The sequence below is a fragment of the Gopherus evgoodei genome, chromosome 5 (assembly GCF_007399415.2).
Source record: "Gopherus evgoodei ecotype Sinaloan lineage chromosome 5, rGopEvg1_v1.p, whole genome shotgun sequence".
In the NCBI taxonomy this organism is placed as follows: Eukaryota; Metazoa; Chordata; order Testudines; family Testudinidae; genus Gopherus; species Gopherus evgoodei.
In genome coordinates, this window is record NC_044326.1 from 104,941,999 (window position 1) to 104,954,427 (window position 12,429).

Sequence of the window (12,429 nt, forward strand, 5' to 3'; positions counted from 1 at the left end):
TGAATCTTTTGCTGCTGAGGAAAGAGATGCAAAGGCATCTCTCTCTTTTATCCATCCAAAATCCAAACACAATTTTCACAAACCAATATTTGTTTTATCTGTCAGGTGTCCATCTCTGTACTATTTAAACACCATGTTAATGCCTGGCTCAATGCATATATTAACAGAAAATATAATCCTTCTGAGTTGTATTCTTTCCACATGTTGTTAATGATACTTGGACAGCAGTTTTGAAAGCATGCAAGAAAGAAAATGTACTTTTCATGTCTAATCAGCACATAAGCAAGGCCAGATTTTTCCACGGAAATTAAAGAGGGTAAGACATTGAAAAATACATATTGTTGCCTGGAACTAGCATTAGTAATAGGGCTTGCATGCAAATTAGTCAGAGAAGTATTAGTGGCTATTAATTTGTATTGATTTTGCTTATAGAACCAACCCCATTTTGTTACACCCAACAAATGTCTCAACAACCTAATCTTGCAAGGTGCCGAGGTTTGTCTGAGGAGTGCGGAGCGCACATTCACACACACACATTATACATTTAGATGTACAAAAATTCAATGAATAACAGCAAATTATAATTACAGGGAATATGCAACCCATTCTCTTCAGACTCTTTATACAAAACTACAGTTGCATGATTATTTCCTTTTTAAATCACTCCATTGCTAATATTCCATTACGTTAATTATGAATAACTCACGTTAGGGCTTCAGAGTAATTATAATGAGGAGAACTCCCAAAAACTTCTGCACTTCATCCATCACGGTAGCTGGGTCAATTCTCAGCTGCTGTCCATCAATAATTAGCAACTGCAAAAATAAATAATATTGTATTTAAAATTCATCATATTTCAAGCTTCAAACTAAAACTTTCACCCATGTCAAGCTCATTCATTAAGAGGAAAAGAGGTGCCCCAGGGAACGGTAACAGGTCTGGTCTTATTTATCATTATCATTAATGATCTGGGAGAAGGGTAATGACACACTAATTAATTCTGAAATTAAATTTTATTGGAAGCTGTTGTGAGCACCACTGAGGAAAGAGAAATAATGCTGAAGGACCTAGTGAGATTACAAATATTGGCAGGAAATTAAATGACCTTCATCCTGGCAAATACAAGCTAATATATCTGGAAAAAATAAGATGACCCCCACCCCCACATACACACACATAAATGAGAGGAAGATATTCTGAGCCACATGTGTGTTCTTTTTCCGAGTATCAGCTAATTCATTGACAGTTATGGTCACTGCTGAAGGAAGCATCAGCTCTCTCATCCTTTGCCACGCACTAGTTTCTTCTTGTGCCCAAGATCCCATGACTGAACAGTGGGAGCTGAAGCAGCTGTGGTGCACAGTGGATAGGAGATGGCTAATCTTCAGTCCAGATTGGCTGCTTGACAACCCAGTGATTTTCCCTGTGGAAAAGCTGCTTTTTGTGACTGTAGAGATGGTTCACTCACAACTCTTCAAAGACCCTTTTTTCCCCCCATCAGAGTTTGCCATCATATGTGAAGGAGAGCTTGTTGCACACAAAGCAGGTTTCTCCTAGCTTCTGCTACTCTCTACTTCTGATCAGAACTTGTTTTTAGATTTAGTGGAGATGGCTGAATGAACTGGGACTAGGGAGTGGCTTAGGGGAGGATGACTGACGAGTGAATGAAGGGAGTGAGTGAGGCAGCAGTTCTGTGGAAAAAAATAGCATGTGTTCATATAATTAAATATTGTATCATAATTCCTATTGCCAGAGTACCGAGTTACTTGCATGGTCAAAATTAATTCTGGCATTTCCTAACTTTTGAGTGCTAGACCTGCAACCTTAAGGTTCTTATTGTAGTGGTTTTGTATGTAATTCCTAGATTTTTTTAAAAAAGCAAACTGAACAAACAGTAATTCCACCATGCAGAACCCATATTGACTCCCACAGATTTCATCAGTAAGGTTAGAACTTTAGATCACAGCACAGCCCTCTGTTCACGTCAGCTAACAGACTGATAGTAGCAGGTTGTGTACACTGCTACATGGGCGTGTCACAGCTATTTGCTGACAGCTGAGGAATGCTAAACCTTGGGGATTCTCTACACAAAACTTAATTTACTGCAAGCGGGGCTGTAATCTACCTCGCTTTAGCCAGCCGCACACTAATGTCCATGTGGACCTTGCTGCTGTGTACTAGAAGTTACCTAGTGCACTTTGATCTACCCTGCTTTGAAACAGGAGATCACAGTGCACTTGGAACTTTGTGAGGGGCAGAAAGGTCCACATGGACACTCAGCGCATGCCAGGCTAATGCGGGTAGATTTAAAACCCAGCTTGCCGCAAGCTAAGTATTTGTACAGCTAAGGAGTCCTATATTCTATACCTGATTCTGAAGGAAGTGTACTCTACTTGCAACCTTTTCTGCCCATTTCCTGCATGCCTGACTTCTTCCGTGCCTTTGCCGCTCCAGTCTGCCCCAGTTTCTGGCTCAGTCTCCCACTCCAATTCCTCCATGCCCCATCCTGGTCCCCCCATTCAGTTCCTCATCCTAGTTTCTCCCCTTTTGGCTCCTTGTCCCAGTTTAGCCTTTAGCCTTAGCTCCTACCTTAGCCTTAGCTCCTACCTCTCTTAATTTTGCTCTTTGCTGGCCAGATGCCAGCAGTGGCTCAATGATAGAACAGGATAGACTGATTTCCTCCTCTCAGTTCTGGGCCTAGCACTTCAGCAGCCCCTGTCTGTCAGGAGCAGCAATTGCAGAGAAAGTCCTTTGCCCCTCGCAGCCCTGAGATGAAGCATGCCAATACAGATGGAATGTTCAGTCTCTACTAGAAAATTTCCAGAGGCTCAAAACTTGACCAAATTGTGTAGATTTTCACAGGATTGGCAAAAGTTACATCCCTGGCATCAAGGCAACTCCTGTGCCAAATTTCAAGTCCTTGATCCAAAGCATGGAGGCACTAGAGCTTCTCAACAAACTTGTAAGAATTTTTAACATAGGTAAATGATGCATTTTCCCCCCGATCTTGTTCTGATAAATGACTGAATTCTTTTTGCTGAAATTTTCTTCAAAATTCAGTTGACACAGATGCCTGGCATGGAAAATTTCATCCCAAATGGTTAAATTTTGGGCAGAGCTCTAACAACTGAAACAGGGTTTGTAAAGTGCTTTGAGCTCTACCAATGGAGAGCTCTATATAAGAGGTAGATATTATTATAATGGAAACTATCAGGGAATTTTAGCTATTTGCGTTGATACCTGCATCACCTATATATCTTTGACTATAATAATAAACAATAACAATAATAATTTTAATTTTATAAGGTGCTCCCCCACAAAAGTGGTCAGGGTGCTGAAAAACCATCAGAAAAACAATTTTGTTCATTAATAAAAGAACATGCTGACCTCAAAATTAGACAATGTGGGTAAACATAATAATAACAATAAAGATATGAAAGAAGATAATGTACACATTAGTTCATAGGTGGGTGAATATTGGACCTCATATGAGTCTAACACGTAAGAAAATATACTACTCACGTAGTGTCCCCATATAAGCTACATACAGGACCAGCGCTAGAGTTTTTCGCACCCTAGGGCACGGCCATTTCGCCACCCCGCGCGCCGCTCCCGTGGCTCTGGTGAAGCTGCCGCAGCCATTTCTGCGGAGGGTCCGTTCGTCCGCGGCTCCGGTGGAGCTGCAGCAGCCGTGTCTGCCGGAGGTCCATGGGAGCCACGCGGGACCAGCTGACCGTCCGCAGGCATGACTGCGGCAGCTCCACCGGAGTTGCAGACCAACAGACCCTCCACAGGCACGATTGCGGCAGGTCCACCAGAGCTGCCTGCTGCCTCCCCCCCCTGGCAAAATGCCACCCCCCGAAAATCCTGGCGCCCTAAGTGATTGCCTAGTTAGCCTCAATGGAAGCGCCAGCCCTGGCTACATATATATATATTTGGTCCAGTTGGGATATGCTGGGTAAATTCCAGTCTTTCTTTGCATCTAAGGCTAAACTTTATGCTCACTTGCTGATTATAGATCTGCATCAGATAACCATTTTAATCACACTGTACTCAATAGCAAATTTAGATATGACTGATTATATTCATTATGTTTACGCAGAAACAATGAGTCAGTCAGTGGTGATAGACAATTATTTGTTTTCACTGAGGGATATGAAATCCAATGTCTCTTGAGGACCTATCCTAGAATGCATACACGACCGACATACACGAGACCTTTGGAGAGATTAAAACTAAACAGAGTGTAGAGAATATCAAATCATTATGCTGGTATTACACAACTGTATATCCTATGGACTCTGCAAATTTGGATCCCTAAAAGAACATGTAGACAATATCACCAGCCAGATGCATCAGAGCTTCTTTGTTCACACCATGGGAAAACAGAAGTTGTAGCCTCTGGATAAATTCTCTCTTCCAAACAAGCCCTTAGAGGGTGTGCTCGGAACTAGTGCTTCACAGTGTCAGCATTCAGAAATATCAATGCCAGAAACAAAGCCTATCAACAAGACATGGGTAATGTGATGTATGCCACCCCTATGTTATGCACCAAAAGGAGTATGGGACTTGTGACTGCATGTCGTCTAAGGTATGTGCTTGGAGTGTAGGCAGATAGATATCTTGTGAAATATGGGTCTTCAGAGGTTTGTCAGGAGTATGCACTTTTAAGGTTCATTAAGTGATATCTGTTTTGAGATAAGCACACCCTGTCTCATGAATTGCACACATCGGGAAACACAAACCCTTTGAGGCTCACTGTGTAACATACAGAGAGTCAAAGGGACAGGAGTGCCAACTGTAGCTTCTAAATGCACCAAAATACTCAATACTCAACAGAGCCATGCACCAATAAGCTGGGAGGGGAGTGGTGGCTCTCAATATACTAGCAGTTGATACAGTGCACTGACAGACCTGGAAGAGGTGTGATGGGTAGAGGACCTTGAATAGCATCAACAGGTTCCAAAACCCAGTGATGGCAGAGATTGCAGAGGCACCAGTGTGCACAGAGGTAGTGATACACTGGCAGTTCCCAGTGAAGTGAGCAGTGAAAGATTAGCTCATGGAAGGACCACTGAACTCATGAGCAGATGAAGACACTGAAGCACTTAATGACTAATGGGCCTTAGTCTTTATTTATCTGTGTAGCATACCCAGTTCCAGACTCAAGCCTCTATATCCTCAAGTCTTCACAGTGTTCAGTGCACTAAATCTCCTCTGATCCCATCGGGGTGGATAATGCATTGATACTTCACAGTGCTGGCCAAAGTTTTGATGCTGCACAGGGCAGAAGCATTACCAAGCACATCCAGCAATTTATCATGATACATTAGGTTTCTCATCAATGCTTTTTGCTGGAAGCCCTGATGGGGTATCAAATGGCTGATGCCTGATGCACTCTGAAGCACTGGGTTTCCTATTGTGCTTTCTGACAGGTTCACCAATGCAGCCAATAGGGTGCCAGATAGTGACAAGATTAAAACAAAAAACAAGAAAGCAACTCAGTGTTAAAGACAGTTCAGTGTGCAAGAGGGGTGCAAGGAGCAGCAGTCCTGAAGCTTCCTCAGTAGCTGTTCCTGTTGCTTTTTGTTGATGAAAGTGCCAGGAGTTAGTGCATGGCTGTGACATCACCAGAAGGCCCCGCCAACCAATCAGAACAAGGTTTTGGATAATCAGTGCCCCAAACCACACACACTATAAATTCATGAATAGTAATAATCAGTAATGAAGACTTTAGAAAAAGTGAATAATCTAAGATATCAAATTCATATGAAATAAGACACAATGTTACACTCTATTCACCTGAGAAGTTGGGAAATAAGTTAGCCATCTTTCTATATGGGTGGCATACCATCCAGGTACTAGACATCTCTTCTGTAGAGCTCTAAGCTCTGATGGGGCTCGAGGTCCAGCTGTGATTACCTGATAGAAGCTAAATTTTAGAGCTGCAAGGTCTTCATGAGATCGCTGATGCTGTAAAGAAAGGTAAGTTACAAGAACATCATGGACACCGGAGTCCAGAGTCATAGAAATGGGACAGAATATATGTGGGCACTGGTCTATAGGACCTGTTTGTGACTCATTAAATTACATTACAAGTGAATTTAACTTAAGAAACCTTGGCCTATATTAGATAAACTGTTGAGAAGGTAAGAATAACACCACTATTAACTATCAAAAGATCTGACTAGTATTAGCATAGCAAACTAGCACACATTTTCATTTAATGAAATGGCAGCTTATGCGTAAACAACCCAGGATAACAAACTCAAATATGGTGAACCTCTACTTATGCAGCCAAATCTTGAAGTCCTTACCATGATTTATCTTCAGACCTTACTCCAGCAAAGCTTTCACTGATGTGTTATCAGATAGATAACTTCTACTTACAGGAACAAAAACAAATCCATAAAATAAAAATATATAATATAGATCCTGAGATCCTTATTCAGTTTCTACTTATTCCTCATTTTGTCAAATTCCTATTGTAGTCAGAAGACCAGAAGAAAAGGGACTTTTGAAATAAGAGGCAACAATTAAGAACAGAGTGGACAGGTTCTGGTCCATTCCAGACAGATCCCACTGTTTCAAACACCCCATGCATGTAACTAGATGGCATAGTGATAGGCATTATAGAAATACTTATAGAAAAAGACCAGATAAAATAATTGTATTTACGATTTCATGGATCAAAAAGTGAGGTACAAACTTGCATGATGGAATACTATATAGTAGTTACTGAATAACTTACAATGAGATGTCGGGTTTACTAAGAAGAAATTTTGTCTATAGGGTGCTCCTGTTATTATTATTAGTAAGCAGACCTATATTCTAACAAGTTTGAACTAACTGGATTGATGATAAGTACCACAATCTTCCTTGACTCCTTAAACCTTGTTTGATTAGCCCGTCTCTGCTTTAAATTAAATTAAATTCCCACTGGCTATCTGGATATAGGTCCATGTTCTTGGAAACTGTATTAGGCATTTACTATTGTTTTGTCTACTCGTAAATTACAGTTGAATGTGGCTGAAATTGTGGAAAAAGCAGCATCATGTGCCCCATAACCTCAGCCGTGCAGAACACAATGCCATTCACAGCCTCAGGAACCAAGGCTGACAAACGAGGTGCTGTCGTCATCATGAATAGGTCGGAATATGAATGAGAGGCTGCTAGGCAGCTCTCTATCTCCACATTCTATAGGCCATTACCCTCTGATCCCACTGAGGGTTACCAAAAGAAACTACACCATTTGCTCAAAAACTCCCTGAAAAAGCACAGGAACAAATCTGCATAGACACACTCCTAGAACCCCAACCAGGGGTATTGTATCCGCTACCAAGATCCAAAAACCTGGAAATCCTGGATGCCCCATCACCTCAGGCACTGGCACCTGACAGCAGGATTGTCTGGCTATGTAGACTCTCTCCTCAGGCCCTATGCTCCAGCACTCCTAGATATCTTTGAGACACCACTGACTTCCCGAGGAAACTACAATCCATTGGTGATCTTCCAGAAAACACCATCCTGGCCACTATGGGTGTGGAAACCCTCTACATCAACATTCCACACAAAGATGGACTACAAGCTGTCAGGAGCAGTATCCCCGATAATGTCACGACAAACCTAGTGGCTGAACTTCGTGACTTTGTCCTCACCCACAACTATTTCACATTTGGGGATAATGTATACCTTCAAGTCAGCGGCACTGCTATGGGTACCCACATGGCCTCACAGTATGACAACATTTTTATAGCTGCCTTAGAAAAAACACTTCCTCAGCTCTTGTCCCCTAATGCCCCTATTTATTGTGCTACATTGATGTCATCTTCATCATCTAGACCCACGGAAAAGAAGCCCTTGAGGAATTCCACCATGATTTCAACAATTTCCATCCTTAGCCTAGACCAGTCCACACAAAAGATCCATTTCCTGGACACTACAGTGCTAATAAGCAATGGTCACATTAACATCATCCTATACTGGAAACCTACTGACCGCTATACTTATCTGCATGCCTCCAGCTTTCATCCAGACCACATCACACAATCTATTGTCTACAGCCAAGCTCTAAGATACAACTGCATTTGCTGCAGTCCCTCAGACAGAGACACACACCTACAGGATCTCTATCAAGCGTTCTGAAAACTACAATACCTACTGGATGAAGTGAAGAAACAGATTGACAGAGCTAGAAGAATACCCAGAAGTCACTTACTCCATGACAGGCCAAACAAAAAAGTAACAGAACGCCACTAGCCGTCACCTTCAGCCCCAACTAAAATCTCTCCAGTGCATCATCAACGATCTACAACCTATCCTGGAGAACAATCCCTCACTCTCACAGATCTTGGGAGACAGGCCAGTCCTCGCTTACAGACAGCCCCCCAACCTGAAGCAAATACTCACCAGCAACCACAGACCACACAACAAAACACTAACCCAGAAACCTATCCTTGCAACAAAGCCCATTGCCAACTCTGTCCACATATCTATTCAAGGGACACGATTATAGGACCAAATCACATCAACCACACCATCAGAGGCTCGTTCATCTGCACATCTACCAATGTGATATATGCCATCATGTCCCAGCAATGCCCCTCTGTCATGTACATTGGCCAAACCGGACAGTCTCTATGCAAAAGAATAAATGGACACAAATCAGAAGTTAAGAATTATAATGTTCAAAAACCAGCTGGAGAACACTTCAACCTCTCTGGTCACTCAATTACAGAACTAAAAGTCACAATTCTCCAAAAAAAAGAACTTCAAAAACAGACTCCAATGAGAATCTGCAAACTGGACACCATTAAATTAGGCTTGAATAAAGACTGGGAGTGGATGGGTCATTACCTAAAGTAAAAACTATTTCCCCATGCTAATTTTTCCCCTACTGTTACTCTCACTTTCTTGTCAACTCTTGGAAATGGGCCATCCTGATTATCACTACAAAATTTTTTTTTGTCCTGCTGCTAATAGATCACCTTAATTAATTAGTCTCGTTATAGTTGGTATGGCAACACCCATTTTTTCATGTTCTCTGTGTATATATATCTTCTTACTGTATTTTCCACTGCATGCATCTGATGAAGTGGGTTTTAGCCCATGAAAGCTTATGCTCAAATACATTTGTTAGTCTCTAAGGTGCCACAAGTACTCGTTCTTTTGCTGATATAGACTAACACGGCTACCACTCTGAAATTTGAGTTAAGATATTCAAAGTTCCCCTTCAACATTAACCTGGCTTGTTTGTTATGATGCCAAAAGAGAATGGTAGCAAGAATGGTACTTCAATAATATTAATTGAACTCTGAGATAAAATACAGTACTAAACATTACTGGGTGTAATAAAAAAATATTTGGTGCTGATACTGGATTTAAGTTGGAGTGTGAAATCTGATCTCGTGTGTGTTTTTACCTTATACTATACAGATTTCATGGGGAAGACCAGCATTTCTCAAATTGGGGGTCCTGACCCAAAAGGGAGTTGCGGGGGGGAGGGGGTCACAGTATTGCCTCCCTTACTTCTGCACTGCCTTCAGAGCTGGGCATCTGGAGAGTGGCAGCTGTTGGCCAGGTGCTCCGCCAGCAGCAGCACAGAAGTAAAGATGGAAATACTATACCATGCCATCCTTACTTCTGCACTGCTGCCTTCAGAGCTGGCCTCCCAGCCAGCAGCCGCCGCTCTCCAGCTGCCCAGCTCTGAAGGCAGTGCTGCCACCACCAGCAGCACAGAAATAAGGATAGCAGTCCTGCAACAGCCTTGCAACCTCCTCACAACTCCTTTTTGGGTCAGGATTCTTTCAATTACACCACCATGAAATTTCAGATTTAAATAGCTGAAATCATGAAATTTACGATTTTTAAAATCCTATGATGGTGAAATTGACCAAAATGGACCGTGAATTTGGTAGGCCCCTATATATGTTCCTTTATTATGGTCAGTTTAACAAAAGTTTAAAAAGTTAACCTTACTCAAAATTCAGGCCTTATTCCATTTCTGCAAAAAACTTAGACCATGAGCAATTGCATGTATGTACCTCATATTTGGAAGCACAAATGGGGCAACCGTTCACATGCCTGGTACTCAGATGCACAATTAGTTGTGTAAATGCAGATTCTTTACATGCAGTTATTCACACAAGCACTTTTTTTGCATGCACATAGTACAGCCAGAGTTCTGAAAAATATGGCCTTCAGCGTTCATATATTTTAAAAGAGTGGATTATCAAGTTTATATGTATAGGAAGCTTTTTCTGTACTCGGAATTGTTGCGTGATGAACTGGTTTTCAAATAAATGCTTACCTGATCAAACCCCTCTGTTTTTTCAGTATTTAATTACAATATATTGAGAGGCTCCAAGATAAAAACTGTTTTATACATAATTCAACTAGAACCTGCCTTTATTTTTCAAAGTCCCTACCTGATACCAGGAGTATGCCCGATCTGATGGGTCGATGAGAATGGTGATGATCTTGGCCTTAGGGATCAGGGAAGCTGCTCGTTTGGGAGCTTCCTCAGAATGGAAGTAGTTGGCACTTTTTTCAAAGAGAAAGTCAGTGCTGACATTGGATGGTACAGGGAAGAAATCCATATACCTAGAAAAGGAACACTGTCCTCAGAATTACTCAAAAGTCCTGCATACACTAAAGCAAGGCGGGTGGGTGCATATGTTAAATATATTAGAGAATAATCCATAAAAATAACAGACACAATCATTGTCAAGTAAAAACATTCAAAAATAAAAAGCCTTGTTTTTTGTACTCAGAAGAAAGTGTTATAGCTGTAGCAAACAATTTATCCTCTTTAAATAGTGGGCCAGTTCCTGAAATCGTCACTCATTTCTTACTCAGCCATTACTCAGGCAAAACTCTAATCAAAGTCAATAGTAAAGACTGAGTAAAAATAAAAACTTCCGAATCTGGCCCACAGCTATTTATAAAAAAAAATGTGTTTTATTATTCCTATTACAGCACAGGACGGCATTTCAGTTACACCACAGCAGAATATCTAAGAAAATAATATTCAGAATCAGGGTTCCTGTTATCAAATCTGGCAAGAGTTTTTAACATGAAGATATAGTGAGATTTTCTTGCTAAGTTTTTAAGTAACCTCTTCAGACAAGAGTCCTCCAAGTGGTGAAGGCACCTCTGAATTACTATTCTATGTATCACAGTGTTATGGAAACAAAGCAGGCTGTTTTTTAGTTTGTTTAGTTCTGAGCTTTTCCTCCTCCAGTTATGTGGTTCTAGTTAGTTGCGAACAACCTGTCATATTATCATCAGACTTGTATATCCACAACCAACATACCAGTTTTCACTGTTTTTGAGGGGGAAAAGGGCATTGACAAATTTGGGTGGTTGTGTTTTTCTTTTTATCTCCTGTTGTTAACAATATAAAATACTATACATAGTAACTTCTTCAGAGTGGATTGACTGTACTGGTTAAATTTTACCCCACTGCACAGATCTGGTGTTGGCTCTCTGCCAGGGGGTGAATTTCACCTAACATAAATATAAAAAGCTGTTTCATAAAAATAGCTAAGAGTCTGTGTGATTGGTGGATAGTCAGAAGATTTTATCAGTTAGCTGTCAGCTATTTCCGACCTATCAGACTGACTTCTCACAGTCAACCTTAAAATAAATTCTATGTGAATTTTCTCCACTTGGAACATATAGCAGCCTTTACACTATTAATTTTATGGATGAATAAAAAGTCTAAGGCAATAACTTTTCCCTGACACCAGAGAGTAAAGAAACAAGACGGAGTATCAAGAATCTTTTATTAGTGCTCCCTGCTTAATGCGCTGTATTACTGGTTTTCACCTTTGAACATTTTACCCTGCAGCACTTTTTGAATGCAAGACCAACCAAATGTATCTTTGTCAAGCTCTCTGGTAACTTCTTAGATAAACCATGGGGAATAAGGTAGTGATGATGAGCCTTTTCTCTTCACTTATCCCTGTTTACTACCTTACTGACTGCTGAATATTTTCCTCATTATCTGATCCTTGAAAATACTTTAAAAAAGTATTTCTCCCCCACAATGGACTGGCAATTTTCCGTTTTCCATTTAAAGCCAAGAACAAACTGCTTGTGGCTGAAATTTTCATTAGATTAGTTTTTTAGAAATAAGATGTTCAATCTGACATATTAATCATGCTTTCTTAAACTCAATTTATAATATTACTTTTATTGTCACAGCTTCAAAAACATGTGTAAATAGGAACAAAGCACCTGCCAGAGAAATGGATGAGAATCTCATCCCTAAAGAGATGTATAATTTAGAAACATACATTGCTTTCCTCTTTCTGATATTCACACATTCTAAGTATACTAGCATCCTGAGACATACATATGTAATTCTCATTAAGATTACTTAGTATTGCCTCATGTTGAGAACAGATATCTCTTTATATGCTGCAT

The 12,429-nt window shown here is 40.7% G+C and overlaps 1 protein-coding gene across 1 annotated transcript in view; it reads right to left on the minus strand.

Annotated features, from left to right (window-relative positions):
* Positions 1-12,429, minus strand: part of LOC115652371 (bifunctional heparan sulfate N-deacetylase/N-sulfotransferase 3-like) — a 114,210-nt gene that overhangs the window by 5,146 nt on the left and 96,635 nt on the right. The window contains 4 exon segments of the mRNA XM_030564314.1: positions 707-740; positions 743-815; positions 5,803-5,973; positions 10,428-10,602. Of these exon segments, the coding sequence (XP_030420174.1) occupies positions 707-740; positions 743-815; positions 5,803-5,973; positions 10,428-10,602 (453 nt within the window).